The sequence below is a fragment of the Lepisosteus platostomus genome, chromosome 17 (genome assembly GCF_059453375.1).
Source record: "Lepisosteus platostomus isolate fLepPlt1 chromosome 17, fLepPlt1.hap1, whole genome shotgun sequence".
Taxonomy (NCBI): Eukaryota; Metazoa; Chordata; class Actinopteri; order Semionotiformes; family Lepisosteidae; genus Lepisosteus; species Lepisosteus platostomus.
In genome coordinates, this window is record NC_142627.1 from 5,228,952 (window position 1) to 5,248,313 (window position 19,362).

The following is a 19,362-nucleotide window of genomic DNA, read 5'->3' on the forward strand; positions in this document are numbered from 1 at the left end:
CCGTTGTCTTTTACGGATTATACCGTCCGCATAGGGTCTTTAATAACGCACTCCATGGGAGTCAAGACCGGCTTTCGTGACAGCCGCACCAGGTGTGAGGATGGGGAGTGCGATACTCACCGATATACAGGGCGTTGTCAGTCACCATGAACTTGTTGCGGTTAATTGTGTACGCAGTGCCATTCCTCTGTTCTTTGGGGCTGAAGAACTTCTGGATGGTATATATAAACATTAAAAGATGACAACACAGAGTTAGAGTAAGATTGCCCCGCAGGCATTTCTGCTCATGTACCACTCTCTGTAGAAGCCTGTAGCTTCAAGACACATCTCTTTATTCTCGTGTTATTTAGCTGACGCTCTTATCCGAAGTTTACATTAATATATATTTGTATGTGTAACGGTCTTGGGGGTTCTGCCCTTGCCGCTCCGACCCGACCCGGGTCTCCAGTGTCATGCAGCAGGGAACTTGCCGGCTGAGCTGAAGGAGACCTCTCCCTGAGATCCCTGTTATACGCAGGGGCATATTCGTTACATATGGCTGATGATTTTACTGGAACCTCATTCGATCCCACAACCTTCCAGGAGACTGTCCAGAGCCAAAAATCTCTTTTCCACACAGCTTTCACACAGCTCTTGACTAACACGCTGTGTTATGAATGATGATGTCATAGCAGGGTTGATGAACCCTCTGGTTAATCAGGTGGGAATGCTGGGAACCGTGGGCGGGGGGGCAGCTGTCCAGTCCGTTTTCACTCACCACTTCCAAAGTGCAGTTGGGCCGTTCTGTGCAGAGGGTCTTGAGTGACCACACAAAGTTAAATGTCAAAGGGTTGGTCTGAGTCCAGCAGCTGATTAAGAGACGGACTTTGATGTCCCTCAGGATTAGAGCTTCTCTGAGCATCCCATCAATACGAGACCAGTATCTGGAAACACCAGTTCACAGAGGTTAAAGGTGAGTAGATGTGTGTCATGCAGTACGAGGAATACTGCAGTAAATGAAGTTTTATTTACTAATTTGATTAGGAATATATTTTGTATGAATGTATTATATGTTACACAAGACCACAGCTAGTAAATCAGTTTTAATTGGATTAAATGTGATTGATCAAAATGGCTAAATTCTGTTTTAACAAAAATAATCTTTTGACTGTTAGCCTTTTTCTGTACACATCTGATGTAATTGTGTGATTCAATTTGCCAAACAGCATAAAGAAAACTAATCATTTCAGTATTACAGTACATTAAATTGTTTTCTTTCAGTTTAAAGCAAACACACACAAAACAATTACTTATTTTTTCTTTATCTGGTTCCTGTGTGAAATATCACTTAATTCCTACAGGTTACGAAGAACTACTTTTGTTACTTAAAAAAAAAACAGGAAAATGCAAGAAAGCTCTTTTCATGCCAGCACTTTTTTACACGTCTGCCTACTTGTTTCATTGCTTGTGAGTGGGACAGACCTGTGTGGGCTCCTGTTCACAAGAGGCAGGTACTCGGTAATGGATATGTAGATAAACCTCCTGGCATCCGAAATCACTTTGTAAATGGCATCAATGTCTTTGGTTCGGTCTTTAGGACAAAAGGTGTCCGGAGAGCTCTGAAAACACCAACAACAGAAGCGTTGAGAACACCACAATGAGTTGATTTAATGCTTCATTTAACCAGGTAAGGCAACAGAGAACAGATTCATGTTTGGGCCAGGGCCGGATTCTGGTGTTCATCGGCCCTAGGCACTTTCACACTTTCACAAAAAGAGGGGTATATGCCAATTGAATTACGTCGATTGAAATGATGTACTTTAAACTATTGTAATGACCGGGGGATTAACACAGAATGAAGCTCACACACCCCTGATGCGCTGGGAACAAAATGGTTATTTACCTCCACCCATTGTACTTTGACAGACAGAGATTGAAACTCCCTGAAGTGGTTAAACACACAGGGTAAGGGTTAAGGAGGGGTACTTTGGTTTATGGTGGGTTATGGTTTATGGTGGGTTTAAGGACAAAGCAGCAAACACTGACAACTATTTACAATGGCTCCTCATAACCTCTATATGCTATTTACACTGCCAGATCAATATCCAGTGGACAGGCTGACCTCACGTCCAGCCCCTCGGCCGCTGCCCCCAGCCTGCCTTGCGGGCGCGTAGCTAGGGGGAGGTGCAGCCGCTAAAGTGACCGGTGCGGGCGCTACACTAATCTCATGCTAAAACACATGACCGATGGAGCGAGTTGAGTGACCATCACTTCGATACTTCTAGTTTCTAGAACAGCCGATAGGTAGCATATGATTATTCATTTGGAGCACCTAGAGTCGATCTCAAGCATGTTGTTTCAGCTCCTTTTTCATTAGTCACTAATGTTTCCCTCCTTTATAGGCCCTAGGCACTGTGCCTATAGTGCCTAATGGAAAATCCGGCACTGGTTTGTGCAGGTGACCAGGACTCCCACTAGTACGTGAGGCAGTTACTAGAACAGCCTGGTGAAGTAGTTTGCTCAAGGGGATGACAGCACCATCTCAGCTGAGGTCTTCTAGCTACAAGTGCAGAGCCAGCCCGCTGCCTCGCTCTGCTGCCAGCTAGCTGCGGTGTGTCCCTGCTCCGTTCTAGAAGCCAGTGGGGTGTGTATTTACAGATGCTGGCAAATATGTACGTTGTGGTGAGATAATATTTAGGTCACTTTTTTAAACAATGTTTAAATGTAAAAAACCCTTCCTTCCTTGCCTATGTTGTCCTCTAGAACAAAAAAGCAATTCTTGGGGTCTATACATACATTTAAAGTGGTTCTGTAGGAGCGGTACCAGGGCTGTGGAGCCATGAGTGGTCATGTCTCCGCCTGTTTACCTGGGGGACCGGCTTCTGGAGATGAGCAACCGAGTGTCTCCAGGATCAATTGCAGGGACAGGGAATATCTGCTGGCTGTGAGCAGTTCAGTGCTGGTTTAAACACATTTTCCCCACCTTACTTACAGTACTAGTTATGCATAATAAATGTATTATCACGAACGTTTAGCTGGACTTGTGAATATAAAATTAAACAGAAAACCAATGTGCCCTAAACTGTAAAATGATGCAATGAATACCGTAAAGATAATCTACTCATAGTCTCTAACACAGACATCCTCTCTCTGGGTCCCACGGAGCCACATGGTATTTTGGATTTGACTCTACCTGAGCTTGCAATGAGGTAATGACCCTAACATATTGACTTAATTGGCCTTAATTACCTTCATTTCCAAATCTGCAGTCACTGGAAAGTTTGTGTTCCCATGTAAGCCTTGTGGACTGAGTCTCTGGAGGACCAGGAGTGAAGATCACCGCAATTATGCCAGCAGCCATATCACCCCACAACTCACAACTGGCAACCCACTGAAGCCCAGCAGGTGTGAGCCTGGTCAGTACTTGGATGGCAGACCTCCTGGGAAAAACTAAGGTTGCTGCTGGAAGAGGTGTTAGTGGGTGCCAGCAGGGGGCACTCATCCTGCGGTCTATGTGGGTCCTAATGCCCCAGTATAGTGACAGGGACACTATACTGTAAACAGGCGCCGTCCTTCAGATGAGATGTAAAACCGAGGTCCTGACTCTCTGTGGTCATTAAAAATCCCAGGGCGTTTCTTGAAAAGAGTAGGGGTGTAACCCCAGCGTTCTGGCCAAATTTCCCATTGGCCCTTACCAATCATGGCCTCCTAATAATCCCCATCTCTGAACTGGCTTCATTACTCTGCTCTATGGCTGCCGTCGCATCATCCAGGTGGGGCTACACATTGGTGGTGGTGGAGGGGATCCCCATTACCTGTAAAGCGCTTTGAGTGGAGTGTCCAGAAAAGCACTATATAAGTGTAAGCTATTATTATTATTATTATTATTATTATTATAATGTATTTATACTGTGCCAGGTTCTGATTGGTAGTGAGAGCAGTGGTGATTAGTTGTCACTTGATCATGGAGGACCGATTGAAACATACATGAAAAAATACCCTTCAGTTTCTTTTTTATTAATTAAAACCTTGATTGCAACAACCGAAGGCAGGCTGCTGAGTCAATAACACCAGCTCCAAAACAATTTATTTTAAACGGTTTTCTGGTGAAGAGTCATTTTTTTCCTCAGCGTTTCTTATTTTTTATGCAACGTGACAGCCAAGTCAAAACATTTCCAGATGACAACTGTTTAATGGTGTAAAAATGCACAGCCAGACTATCAAAGTTTTCCAGCTGACAAAAGAAATCAACATCTATTAAAAAATGTTGTTTTTGAATATGCATACAAGGAAAGTGTTCTCCTAATAAAGAAAATCATTTTCAAAAAATGGATTTCAGCACATCCTTTCAACATACTTTACAATTACGTTCTTCTAAGTACAGTGGTCAAGACTGTTTGTAACAGCGATTATTAACAGCCCTTTATCTGTCACATTAATCAAAGAAGTCAAATGACACTTGTGTGTTTCAGTGAAACAGAAAGATCTATTTCTCAATGGAAAATTAGTAGCAGACAGATTACGTGACCAAAGAGAAGGAGGGAGTTGCTTCGTGTTAATTACTGACATCACAAATGAAGGCTTACTGTGCAAATATTACACTTTTCTTCTACATTCCCCACTAATCTTGTCACTTGTGCACTGTGCGTTGCTTCACCACATTAGGTACACTAATAACTGCAGATGTCCAAAGCAAAAATATCCATAGGTATCAAATGATCCCCAGGGGTGCTGTGTGGAATAGTAGTAGGCTTGTATTCAATCAATTCAAGATTCTTTATTATATGCAATGTAATGATGCTGATTGGACTTTAAGGTTAATTTTAAAACCACATTCATTTTTAAAGTTGTATTGACTTTTCCTGCTTCTCTTTCATAGTGAGTATTTTAGTGGGATTTAGGCATTGTGCCATTATAGCTGAAAATGGAAAGAGATATAGACGATATATATGACAATGACTTTTCATTTGATCTCTTATAACCTTGTCCTTGCGAATGAAGAGTTTTTTAGAAGCTCAGATCTGTATCCATATGGGCACTGATCTAATAGGAAATGAATAGTTTTCGGTTTAGTCTCAGGCTTTCAGTCACACTTACTGAAATGAAGACCTCCGCCTTGGTGTCATTCAGGTGCACCTTGAGCATGCGGTCCTTGTTGTAAAGGGCAAAAACCCTCTTGGACCACATTGAGGGCACGAAGTCTTTGTAATTCAGCTGCCAGTAGAGGGTGAATATCCTGTGCAGGTCCAGTGCCAGGCAGCTGCAGTTGTAGATAATCACCCCGAGCTCCTTCGTCTGCGAAATTGAACACAAGTGCATTTCACTTTCAAAGTGAAAACAAAACCGCAAGTGCAGTTAAAAACAAGACATCACCTGTCCTCTAAGCTTCAGAGTAAAAGGAAAAGTTCTTACTACCGTAGAGGAAATTTCAAAAGTAACAAGACTTTGAAAGCTTTGATTGCGTTACTTTTTTCATGGGGTCACAGTATTGTTTTCTCGTGCAGCAGAGGAGTTTATAACAGACACACACAGAGCGCCTCAGGCCAGAGCACTGCACATGCTTGCACTGCTGAGAGGCTCTGCATCGGCCTGCTGCTGAGCTTCCCCCCGCATGTTCATGACCAGGAGCCACCACAGCCGGGAGCTGCCTCATCACCGACATGGCCTGGAGCTGCCTCATCTCCGACACGGCCTGGAGCTGGTTCATCACCACCACGGCCTGGAGCTGCCTCATCTCTGACATGGCCTGGAGCTGCATCATCACCACCACGGCCTGGAGCTGGTTCATCACCACCACGGCCTGGAGCTGCCATATCACCGACATGGCCTGGAGCTGGTTCATCACCACCACAGGCTGGAACTGGTTCATCACCACCACGGCCTGGAACTGGCTCATCACCGACACAGCCGGGAGCTGCCTTATCACCACCACAGCCTGATGAGGCCGCAGTTCCAGGCCATGTCAGTGATGAGTCAGATCCAGGACGTATTGGTGATGAGGCAGCTCCAGGCCATGTCGGTGATTACGCCGCAGCTGCCTCATCACCACCACAGCCTGGAGCTGCATCATCACTGATATAGCCTGGAGCTGCGGCCTCATCACCACCACTTCCTGGAGCTGGCTCATCACCACTACAGCCTGGAGTTGCCTCATCACCAACACGGCCTGGAGCTGCCTCATCACTGATATAGCCTGGAGCTGCGGCCTCATCACCACTACAGCCTGGAGCTGCCTCATCACCACTACAGCCTGGAGCTGCCTCATCACCACCACAGCCTGGAGCTGCCTCATCACTGATATGCTGAGCTGCTGTCACGACCACTAGCCAGCAGAGATCAACGCGTAAGCGAGTTAATCAGTACCAGCAGCGGGTTATTTATACTATCCTTACATACTTCCCGTTGCTCAGTATTGAGTTCACTTCTTGTTGCTCTGCCTAGCGTTTCTTACCCTTTTGCCTTCCTGGAATTCTGTCCACACCTTTTGCCTTCGGACTTCGGATCTCGTCTCGCCCCTTGGATTGTTTGCTATCTGTGCCTTTTTCGGATCTGACCCTGCAGCTCTCTTTTCGACCACGATTCTGTCTCACATTTTGGATTGTTCGCCACCAGTGCCTTTACCGGATCTCGACCTACCTTACGCCTTCGGACTACGACTCAGCTCCTGGTTTTGCTCTGTTCGCTTACTTACCTCCCAACAACTCCTGCATCTGCATCGGATCCTTTTCACCTCTACAGAGCAGCGTTACAGCTGCCTCATCACCGACACGGCCTGGAGCTGCGGCCTCATCACTGACACAGACTCGAGCTGCCTCATCACCACCACTTCCTGGAGCTGGCTCATCACTACCAAATCCTGGAGCTGGCTCATCAACGACATGGCCTGAAGCTGGCTCATCAACGATACGGCCTGGAGCTGCCTCATCACCGACATGGCCTGGAGCTGCGGCATCATCACTGACACAGACTCGAGCTGCATCATCACCACCACAGCCTGGAGCTGGCTCATCACCACCACCAAATCCTGGAGCTGGCTCATCAACTACATGGCCTGGAGCTGCCTCATCAACGACATGGCCTGGAGCTGCCTCATCAACGACATGGCCTGGAGCTGCCTCATCACCACCACGGCCTGGACCTGCCTCATTACCACCAGTACCTGGAGCTGCCTCATTACCACCAGTACCTGGAACTGCCTCATTACCACCAGTACCTGGAGCTGCCTCATCACCGACATAGCCTGGAGCTGCAGCCTCATTACCGACACGGCCTGGAGCTGGTTTATCACCAACACGGCCTGGAGCTGGCTCATCACCGACACGACCTGAGTGCTGATATGCAGTCGCACTGCTCCTCTCCTGGCAGTCTCCCAGCACAGCTGCCAGGAGCTTCAGGCATTTCCAATTACTGGTCCCTCTGAAGGCAGCCACCTCCGATTTAATCACAGCAGAGCGGGGCTTGGGAAGGGGAATGCAATCTTCCAAATACATTTTTATGAGTGTTGTTTGTTTTTCTTTAAATATGTCTCTTTGTGGATTGCTATCCCCAGCTACGTTTATCCTCCATTATTACAGGAACATCATTATGAAGAAGGACTGCTAGGCCAATGAGGAAGAACATGACATTTGTCTCATCCATGAGAAGAGATTGTATCCCTTAATTAATTAATAAGCAATTGGGTCACTAGATAATTAGTTCAGGTGGGTAGCTGTGTCGGCATGTGTAGGCTGCAAAGGAACAAGTAATAGGTTTATTCCATGCTGAAAAGAGAAGAAAGAAAACAAAACGTTTCGGCCGTGGAGCCTTCTTCAGGTGTGATGGGAGCAGGGGACAGAAAGAGAGGCCAATCAGGAGGTGTGAAGTCAGGATAGGCGAAGAGAGGTGTGAAATGAAACCTCCAATGAATAGAGAGAATTTAGAAGAAAAGTAGTCTGTCGTTAAGAGAAGGGGGAAGGTGTGATCCTAGCTGCAGGATAATTTTGGTTTCTGTAGTCTTTCTGATGTCTGAGTTCGGAAAACCGTCTTTAAGAACAATTATCCTGCAGCTAGCCTCTCGCTCCTCCTCTCTCCCAGCTTTTGTTCTCCCACTACTTACCTTTGCTTACTGCCCTGTCTTTCTCACACCTGAAGAAGGCTCCACGGCCGAAAGGTTGTGTTTTCTTTCTTCTCTTTTCAGCATGGAATAAACTTCTTTCTTGTTCCATTAGATAATTAGTCAATTTATTAAATAATTAGTTAAATATCCATTTTCCCTGCCAAAGCTAACATCACTTTGTTAACATAATATATGTAGTTCAGCTTACTTTAAGGGTGGGTAAAATGCACCTTGATATCAGGGAGCTGGAAAAAAGTTTAAACAAGGTCAGGAGAAGCAGATCATTAGTTTAATTAGGGTTTTAGTGAAGCAGTGGAATAAACCCCAGCAGGTGTTGGACTAATCTAAGACAAGAGCCGAGAAGCTCAAGGAACAGATACAGTTCAACGATCCTGCATGTCCTGTGATATTGATTAGGACACAGCAGTTCAAAAAGCTTTACCTTCGTATCAAAGCGCTAAAGCTTTTCATGTGAAACGGGAAGATGGTGGCTCCAGACGTGCAGCTGGATTGTGCAAGCAGAGCATCACGAGGCTTTGCGAAAGGAATCCGTCAGCATGACTGACAAATCATTAAGTACTATTACCTAGTACTTCATTACATTAAAAAAAACCCTATGCAAAACTTTTCATATTTCTACAGCAATCTAAGTTAAATATGGTCCCATTTAGGACAGGGGTTACATCCACTCATTGGGAAACCTCTAATGCTTTTCACATCCATACACAAGGTGAATAAAACAGAATCAAGTAATTATAGACCAGCAAGCAAGACTCCTCTTACATGTAAGGTCATGAAAATCATAATTACAACTAAATTAGAGAATTGCCTATGTAGAAAAAGGATCCTAAGGGATAGTCAACAAGGATTTAGAAAAGATAAATCTTTATTAATTACAGTGCTACCATTTGTTTAGCTAATGGCAACAAAAAGAGGATATGATAAGGTTTATTTAGATATTCAGAACGCTTCTGATAAAGCTTGGTATAAAAGATTAATTCTCAATTTCAGGCAATTCAAGGTAATTTATGTTTTTAGATTGAACACTGGCTTAGGGATAGGAAACGGTACAGGAAAGGGTGATGTAATTAGTGGAGTATCACATAGACCTGTATCAGGAACATGGCTCTTCCTACTTTACATCAGTGATCCAGATTCGTTCGTTACACGATCGTTAATTCGTTACACTGTGGCTGTGTTGTGTGTGTTAAGCTGCTGTTGCACTGCAATTTTGCACTGTAATTTCCCTCACGGGATCAATAAAGTATCTATCTATCTATTCTGGTTTAGGTACTAATAGGAGGACCAGAAAACACAGTAGAAACGGCAAAGAAAATTCCAAAACACAAAATTCAAGTGTGGGCAGACATGCTAGTCCAGCATCTGTTGTTTGACTGTGACAAACCATACAAATGTTCGAAAGCAAGTGTTGTGGATGCCAGGAAGAGACTCACACAATCCGTGCAATCCTGTATGATTTCATTCAAACATCCTTCATGGAACTGCTACACCAGCAGTACTGGCTAAGAAAGCTCAGCTCCTGATTCCTCTGAGCTGGTTTCGCGTTGGCCATACCTGTGTGAGGGAACGCCAATCCATGCTTGCACTCCCTATATACATGTGCTTTTTGTCCACGACCCAGAAGGAGGAGTTCAAGTGACCTTTCGTCAAGGAGGCCATGTTCAAGTAGTGTACATCAGCACCTGGGCGAGAGAGCGACAGACAGGACTCAGGAGTCTGTGGACAGGAAGCCCAGGACTCTTTCTTTATCCTCAGCAGTTCATAAAGACCTCAGGGATTTTGGAAAAGAGCCTTTAAGACAGTGAAATGAGACCTTAATTCAGGTCACAGCTTGCTAATTAGGCTCCATTTTAAATTCTAGTGGAGAATTGTAGGTATTGATAACTCTTAAAAGCAACTTGCAAGATGCAATGTTTTTGGGAGATGAAAATATTTATCTGGATCTATTCCTATCTGTTAAAAAGCTGTGGTCCTAGTGACCACAGAGTCTCAAGGAAGTATTAAAGAACTATTTTCCAAAATGTGATTGAGGTCATTTTGTATTTGTTCCACTGAATGTGCATTTCAGATAATGTGCAGAAACTCACCACTATCATAAAGGCTGTTCAGGTCCTTTGAGTGTCCCAGACCGCTAGCTACTTTCAGACTGACCTGCTGAGAGCCCAGCTTAAGCAGTCTTTCAAACAGGTCCTGGCCCTGCAGAAGCAAGCAATATTTATTATTTTAAAAAGCAGACCTAGGGAATAATTACTGTGCACTGAATGCATACTGCAGTGTTTAGGAAGTACTAATCTAATGGCAAATAGAGATTTTTCTTTGGTACACTTGTCGTATTTGTGCCCTTCAACTGGTTTGTTTTCTTCTCTACTTATCAGTTGCTTTAAAAGTCCCTTTTGCAACTGAGGATCTTCTCCTCTGCATCATACCGATACATTTTGCGAGAAAATTGAACCTTTCGAGCGTGATTCAAATCATAACAGCAGGAAACATTCAGAAACATGAGCAACTAAATAAGACTGGTGCTGAATCCTGATGAGGTCTCACCTGAGTCTCACTATTTTTTTTTGCTGTAAATCAGTCTATGGTGTATGGTATAAAAAAGTGTGTGTGCCTTGCACAGAAAGGACAACATTTTCAATGAAATAATACATCCTGTGACAAAGCATTCTGTGATTCATATCCCCCCTAAAAAGATGTAAGGTACAGCCATCAGCACAAAGCAGACGTGTAGTTTTCAATGTTTTTCCTGCTGGTGGCTAAGTCACACTGCCACAAGAAAGCAACTCCTGGAGCAGGCTCACCCAATAAGGCCTGATTGCCCATTACTCTCCTGGCACTTGAGCACTCGGAGCAGAGGAAGCTCGTTCGGTGGAACCGCTAAGGTAATGACCACAACACTTGACTCAGGGCCTGGAGCCAGTGATCCTTCAAATTAATCAGAGCAGACGTCTGCAGATGAGCTTTGGAAACAAAAGAGCCGATTGCAGAGTGCACTATTGCACTGTGTTCAGCTGGATGAACAGACGATGCTCACAGTTCTTTCTTGCCATTCCTATCAAGCCGAACAGATTTTCTGTGACATTGTGTTTGTTTATTTTGAATTTCTATACGCTTAAGGAACAGCATTGAGTGTAGCTCTTGTGAACACATGCACATGTGCCATCTGTATCTGTGATGTTCACTCTTCTGCCTCTTAAATTTCCCATTACAGTAGTCTGCCCGGCTAACAGGCTCGAAAAATAGAGGACTGACCAAGGACTGTAGTCTGTACAGGGCTTGTATCAAAGGACTACTGCACATCTACCTGCTGACAAGAAAGGGGAAATTGGTGCTTTTAATAATGAATGTATTTATTACTCTAATGTGTGTGAAATAGCAAACCATACTACATTAGTGTTGATTTGTTCATGTGATTGAACGAATGTCTTTATTTAAAACTCAAGATGCCGTTGGCATTCATATCGGTGTCTAGATGGTATTGAGTACTGAGTCTCAAGTTAAGCAAAAGTATTCTTGTATAATACACTCTGAGATCTATTTGTTGTGGGAGAGAGATAAAGGGGCAAAAAGATTTTTACCTTTTGAGCTTAGTTTTGGCATAACAATATACGGACAGGAAGCTCTTAAGAAGTATTGTTGAATCGGGCACAACTGATGCAGCGGCTGTGCTCTTCACCAATTAAAAGAATCACAAAAATTAAGAGAAGGTATAACATTTCACTGCCCATGCTTCTCTCATGTAGTAGTGCATCACACTGTACATTTACAGTAACTCTTTGTTTTTGTCATGGGATGCCTGTTCATTGAAAAATGATGATAATACTGGGCTCTTGGTCACTTTGCAGATTAATTCAACAGGGCACTGGTTTGGTAAAATGCTTAAGTCTGGTGCCCTTCACAGCAGACTGATATTGTGCAGTAGATGAAACTATTAGCATGTTTACCTGTCTGGCCAAGGGGGAGCTGTAGTTTTCATTTGTAAAGTTTAAGTTCCAGTGCGGAGACACAACTTCCACTGTCTTCTTGGCCAGATCCAGGAGGCTGTGGAGGCCCGAGGAGAGGGGGACGTGGGCCGTGTCATTGCTGGAATAGGGCAGGTCTTCTGGAATGGTCTCCACCAGCACAACTCTGAAGAAGAGCAGAGGACACCCTTAAAACCCCAAGAGATGATGGCTGCTTGTGTGAAGCGTTATTATGCAATTTCATGGTCAAGGCAGAGAAGGGCAGAGTGACACACTGTGCACTCATGCAACTGCAACAAACCACGACAAACTCAAGGCACAGCTTGATATAAGCATGGTAAAGCAACAAAAAAGCATCTAATTTGCCTGGCAAGTGTCTGAGGAGCCTGCCAACAGACCCAGGTAACTACTGTTGTACATACTGTACCTAGTGTGAGAGAAAGGTGAGATTGTAATTTTTTACAACTGCCATTGTTTCATCACTAAGATTACTGTGATATATTAAGACATAGAAACCAAAACATAAATCAATTACTTATTATTGTTATTGGATGCTGGCAAATACCTTGACATTATATACATTTATTGTTATGGGCTGGAAATATTCAACATTGTTGTCTCTTAAAAATCCTAGTAAAAGCCAGACATAAAGTACTTCTATCTCAAAGCAATGCTTCAACTCTTAAGGTTACAGATACAGAGAAGAGACTTTGAAAAATACAAAATCCATTTTTTAGAAATCTCTTGCCAGAGACAAGCAGGCAAAGTTGCCGCCTGCAGCTGGCTGGGTATTTGCTCAAAGCGTCAAACCACGCTGGCAGACCTAATTGAGTTTTGAAAAGGTCTTAAAATATTCAAGCTTCATTAGCTGAAGTATTTCCCCTCTGTATAAATCATTATGCTTTTGTTAATGAAGCTCGATAGATTGGCTGAACTGTAAAACTCTTTGCCCTATACTTGTCAGAAAATGACTTAATCCCTTTATTTGTTTATTTTCTTTAGGTGTTACAGGCACTGCGTGCTGTTTCAGAAACACCCCCCTTGTCTTGGAAGAAAATCCAATCAGAGCTGAATGTCTTCCTTCAGAGTGATTTTTGTGGTCAGGTACTGTATGGGGTGAGGCTGCCAATGGGAGGCACACAGGACCCAGAATCCGCGGAGCCTGTGTCCTCTGCTGTGTCCTGTCCTGTGCTGTCCTGTGCTGTGTGTGTGTGTGTGTGTGTGTGTGTGTGTGTGTGTGTGTGTGTGTGTGTGTGTGTGTGTGAGAGAGAGTGTGTGTGTGTGTGAGAGAGAGTGTGTGTGTGTGTGTCCCTCCTGATGACAATAAATGATAAGGCAGTGGTGAGATGTTTGCATTGCAATAACCTGCCAGCAGTCAGGGGAGCCTATGGTATCTTCTTCTGTCTAAGAAGAGCAGCCATGCAGACACCCACAGCCCTCAGCTGAATAACTGAACCGATTTTGGGTTTCCATTAACAAGAAGAGTGATGGAAAACTCATATACAAGCTGAAGAGCTGAGCTTCTCCATGATCAGTGTTCATGCCAATGCTTTCAGGCACTGCTACTGCTAGCTCATCATAATGATTTTCACTTTGATTAATCTTACCATTTAAGTGACGTTAACAGCGGAGGGTGGTTTCTTAAGTCTTACACGCAGGGGTTTAGGGTGTAGGACTATCCCTCACGGCAAAGGACAATTCTAAATAGCCCATTTACAGATACCTGCCCATTTAAACTGGGTCAGTACAAGTATTTTGTTAATGTACACACATTACAGAGAGCTATGTATGTGGTTCATGTTGTTCCTATCACGCCTGGGTGAGCCAGAACTCGCAGTCCTCTGTCTCCGCAGAAACCAGCTGCATCTCACGAGGAGTCAAACACCTCCTGGGTCAAACACCTCCTGTGACCACTCACTCCCACTCGCCTGCCTCCAATTAACAGGTGATTAATCCATTAGCCCAGGATATTGAGACCCTGATCCGCCACTGATCCGGTGCTCTGTCATTGAGCTTCCTTCTGTTAAGGGAAGTGCTCACAGCACAACAAGCCTGCTTCCTAGAAGCACACTCTTCACATCTGTCCAGCCAAGCACCAGACAAAGTGTAATGCATCAGCCACCAAGCCCTGCTCGACAACTCAGCCAGCCTGCCCTGCTACGCTTGCCTTCAGTCTCAGATCAGCCCGCCTGCTATCGCCTGTCCTGTTTGACTATCTCTGCTATCTCTGTCTCTCCCTGCCTTAGTATCTCAAGATACTAGAGAACTGGTGTATGCCAAGTCTATGTCGAACCTGCCTTGATCTTCAGGTTTACGAAATAAACTCTCTGAGCCTGGACAGACACTTATTTAGTTTATCGCTGCTTTGGTCTTGAACACAGTATCAGTTTATCAAGGTTCTAAGCTTAATTTAATCTTGCAGAGCCAGTCATTCAGGCCTATAAACTGATTTTGGCATCTAGCTGGAGAAATATAGATGAGTTTTCCCATTGGAATCATGCAGTACATCATGAAAACTATAATAGATAAGATGCAGAACATGATAAGCTCAGCCCAGAGATCCATATCTCCACTGTGCTGTCTCACCACATTTGTGAAATATTGCATAAACTGTGTTCAATTTGAATTGAGCAGATTGAGCAAATGCATCACTGCCACATGCCAATGGGGCAGATTAAATAGAGGGGGCACAGCAGGCTGCTGCACCAGAAGACACATCAGGGATCGCTTGCTACGTGTCTGAGGACTCACAGATAACGACAGCTGTTAGACTCCGAGTTCATCACCTCATTTCGTGTGTTAAGAATAATATATTTTTGTGCCTGGCCCCCAACAAGGCACTCTCGGGAGTGCTATGACCTCGGAGGGCTGCCCATATGGGAGAAACACTCAGCGCGGGGAGGCTCAGTGGCCGGCTGACAGTGGCCAGTTCTTCATGCTGGAGGGGCTGTGCACAGAGATTGTGTTGTGCAATCACACGTATTGGATGATTCTCAGATTCGCATTTCTGACACGTCTCTATGTGTAAGTGGATTGTATAAACTGTGCACAAACAGCAAATACTGTATGTGTGTGAGCGGACTTGGGCACGGATCTTAGGCATACTAGGTGTATAAATTTGACCTATTCCCTTAAGGACAGCCTTAAGTCTTAATCAATAAAATTACCATTAAATAACTTAATCCACCCATTTTATTGTGTTATTCAACCAGGTGAGCATTAATGGCTCTCTCGTCATGTGACAGTGCTCTTCAGGAAGGTCAGGGTGTTGTGTTACGGCTATGGAGTAGATACTCTGACTGTGTCCACTTGGTCATTCATTGCCTGAAGGGATTTTTAATGTGGCATAAATATGGTGCAATATTACAGCCCAATTTATCCACAGAATCATAAATATATGTATATAGACAAAAATAAATTCCAGATAACAGCACTAAACCGTTGTGTTTATTAGGAAAATGCTTGTTCCATTTTCCTTGTAGGTAATTGTTTTGCACAACTGACTGCAGAAGGTTGATTTAATAAATGGGCTACATTAGCCAAACCCTTCTACCATTTACAGAATTTCAGCAAGAAATTTTAATCTTGCTGCCAAGCACTTGCTTAATGTGTTTCCTATTTGTTATGGATCAGGTAACATAGATTTTCATTAACCAAACTAAAATGAACTACAGTGTCTATCACTTTTATCAATGAGTGGATCTAATCATTTTTTTCACCCTTGTAAGAAAAGAGTGGCAATTTTATTTATTGTATTTTTTCCAAAAATACACAGTTCGTCAGTCATGTTAAATCAAATACAGGTGTACTATCCCCATGTGCCCTTTACACAGCCACTGTAATTAGAAAATAAAGCCAGTCAGAATCACCAAGCTAATTCATGGCTGTTAATTGCCTGGGGGGCAACTCCTGCATTCAATATGTGATCTCATTGAGACAAGAGCGTAAATTACTTTTATAAGGACAGAATCCAATATCAGTCCTATCAACGGCCTTCTGCTTGCAAATCTCTGCATTCCAGCACGTCAGCGAAAGAGCTCATTCAGTGACAGTCTGTACTGCCTGCCTGTCTTCTTCCTTCTCCTTTGACATGATGGTACGTGCTGAGCCCCAAATCTAATATAATTTTCTGTGAGTCCCTGGATTTCTCTTTCTGTAAGTCAAGGTACTACATGTCAGCCGGTTGCGATTTCTGCTATCGTTCTTAGCCTGACAGATTGGCAGAATCCTTAGTCCTCCCTCTGTCAGAGGTGGTACGTGGTTGGCATTTGGTTTCTCCGATGTCTTTTGGAACACCCCTTGACTGAGATTGAGCAGGTCTACAGAGACAAATCATTTGGCAAAGAAAGGTCATCTACAATACATTCTGTGCTACATTATGTCCTACCTGTCCAGGAGCATTAGTGTGTAAAAGTGTCCGTATGCGGTTTCTTGCCAGACGCAGAAAGGATAACTCTGCTTTACGCTGTTGTGAATGTGAGACTGATTACCATTCAGGAGAGGAGTGAGAAGCTATTGTGCCTGAACAAATCGACAGTCATTCACATCTTTTGGTGCCATGCAAAAATATTCAAGCCTATGGTTTATTTATACCAACAGGAGATGGATATCGATAAAGTATTTAATCAAAATCTTCCTGCTAGCTGCGATTGCTGGATTCTTAAAGGACAGTAGGAGTTGAAGCTGGATTTCTGGATGGATCAAAGAAGAATTTTAAGTGAACTAAACTGTGCAGAGCCAGGCAGACAAATCAAAGCCATACAATTCGATTTCATGATGTCTTCAATCACTTAAAAGAGTTACCGTAGGTCTGTTAATAGTCAGTCGGCAGAACTTTTCAAATCATGCCTAACAGCTCACCTTTACAGTATACAGTGCAGAGAGAAAGTCAGCCCCCAGTATAATTAAGCAAATTAACATTTCTTACCATGATACCCCTGTCAGACTGAAACCGGTCTTCTCTTAAGTAACCAAAGAGGTTTATACCTACCAATTCAATGTTTTTTGAGATGCATTGGTACTGTATACAGTATGAAAAAAATAATAATTAAGATTCAGTGTAGGTGAAATAATAAGCAAACAACTAGTATACGTAGCACAATAAATGGGTCATTAGAATCAGGAGGCTAAACAATCGGGAAGCTTAGGGCCTTCCATTCATCAGCTGATGCTGAGCTGGAAGTTGGATGGGCAGAAAGACTGATCCTAAACATACAAGCAACAGAAAGCCTGAAGAAGAAGAAATTCTGCAGTTTGGCCAAGTCATAGTCATAAACGCCACTGAAATGTTATGGCAGGACCTGAAGTGAGCTGTTCGTGCAAGGAAACCCTCAAACCCTCAAAAACTGATCTGAAGACGTTTTGTAAGAACAACTGATAACAACCGAAATTCCCAAAATCTGATCCACAAGACCAATGAACAGTTACAGGAGATGTCCTGTTGACGTCATTGCTACTCATGGAGGTGCCACCAGTTGCTAAATTTTGGAGTTCAGATACTTATTCACATGGGGATATTTACTGTTGGATCATTCTGCTAATTAAATATTCCTAAAATATTGTTATGGTTATTGGAAGGGGCTATGTGGTTGCCTATGAATTTAGAGGTAATGGTCAAACACCTGGCTTGTGTCAACATTTGCAGTTCTGTGGAGCTTCAAAGCAAGAAAGCTACTGGGGTGTTTGTTGCATGGTATGAGGTCTGGAAACATCAATTAAAGGAATTATTTGGTTCACCTTGGTTAATTAAGCTCTAGGTTAACGATTAAGAGTCATCAACGTTCCAAGAACAGAGGATAAAAAGAGGAAAAGAGAAGGAAGGACAGGGGAGTAGACAGACAGACACGAGGACAGGTGAGAAAGTATTCGCCAGGCGAGAGGTCATTGTCCAGATCATCTGGAGAGACCAGATTTGAGTTCAGTATTTGAACCGTGTCAAGACAGCTTTCCATTCTGTTGTCTGAAACTCTGATTTCCTGTGCAGACAATCCCTAGGATAAAATGGATTCTCCTGGTTAAGGGATGCAATTTTAGAATAAAGAAATAAGTTTCCAATTCACTTTGTAGCTTCCAGATTTATAGAGAGAGACTCAACTAAAAGACAGGTTTATCTCTCTTGTTGTTGGCTTGTATAGGAGATATATAGGATATTTGAAAACTTGATACTGTCACGAACGGTGTGATGAACCCTATGCAGGTCGGGTAGGGAACTAGTCCGGTAGGGCAAGGCAAGGACGGAATCGGGAATGCAGGCAGGGTCGTATCCGAAGGGCAGTAAATCCAGCGGGCGAGACGAAGACGTAGTCGGGAAGGCAGGCAGGGTCGTTTTCCAAGAGGCTAGAAGAAGAAAGGGAATCGCAAGGTTCGAAAGTGGGAGCTAGGAAATGGGAAGACTGTTTGATACCAAGTGGTGAAGTGAAGGTTGAGGAGGTTTCAATAGCAGGTGCAGTGAGAAGGGAGAGATGGATGATTAGTTTGTGCGTTGTCGTTTCGGAAATTGGATCAGGTTGATGTCTGATTGACAGGGGTCGTGGGAATGCGCCGGCGTTTATCTGAATTCTGCGGTTGATTATGTGAGAGCGTGACAGATACATTCTGGGGTTTTTCTGGTTGGTCAGGATATACGGCTCCAAGATGCCTTGTCTGAAAATAGAGTACCTTGTTACTTTAAATATATATTTGTTTAACCCAGTGTGCCTGATTTATTACTCTTTTCTCCAAAGCTGTGCCAGAGAACAAAAGTCTCAGGTGCCTCTAATTATACCAAGTGCTTGGTTATATTCTTTATTATTTGAGGGTAATGATTATGTATTTATATTGATTAGTCTCTTTCCTATATTCGTTATTTTCTTAAACCCCTGTTTGTAACAATACATAAAGATTACATTTTCTCAGCACTATACCTGCTCATTTCCTGTAGCCATTTGCTTTAGTTTCTGCCTTCTTTTTTTGTCTTGTTTTAGTGTAAATTACCTCAAGATGACGTGAAAGGTGCTGTATAAAATAGCGACCTTTATTACCGGATTTAACAGAGAGAAGGAAATGAAACTGCCAGCCACCAGCCCTGCCTTGGCCAGAGTCAGATCTGATGGTTGACCTGTAAGAGGCTACAGTGTCTGTGATTAATATCTGTTTTCTACAGCACATGAAGGTTCCTCCATATGCATATGATGAAACATTTAGGTTGATTGGTTAAATCCAATCATCTTTCCTTCAATACTCTGCTGTGTGCAGTAGCTCCACCCCTCATTGTAACTTAATTGTAAGGACCTACAGAACATTTCCCTTCCACCACATTTCCTCCAT

At 43.4% G+C, this 19,362-nt stretch overlaps 1 protein-coding gene across 4 annotated transcripts in view; it reads right to left on the reverse strand.

The window, feature by feature from the left end:
* LOC148645959 (inactive phospholipase D5) overlaps positions 1-19,362 on the reverse strand; it is a 66,718-nt gene that overhangs the window by 5,460 nt on the left and 41,896 nt on the right. For all 4 annotated transcript variants that reach the window (XM_088609910.1, XM_088609912.1, XM_088609913.1 and 1 more), the window contains exons 3-9: positions 12,040-12,223; positions 10,183-10,291; positions 9,650-9,777; positions 5,077-5,274; positions 1,462-1,598; positions 758-923; positions 121-211 (exon numbers count right to left, since the gene is read on the reverse strand). In XM_088609910.1, the coding sequence (XP_088466036.1) occupies positions 121-211; positions 758-923; positions 1,462-1,598; positions 5,077-5,274; positions 9,650-9,777; positions 10,183-10,291; positions 12,040-12,223 (1,013 nt within the window). The remainder of the gene's footprint in view (positions 1-120; positions 212-757; positions 924-1,461; positions 1,599-5,076; positions 5,275-9,649; positions 9,778-10,182; positions 10,292-12,039; positions 12,224-19,362) is intronic.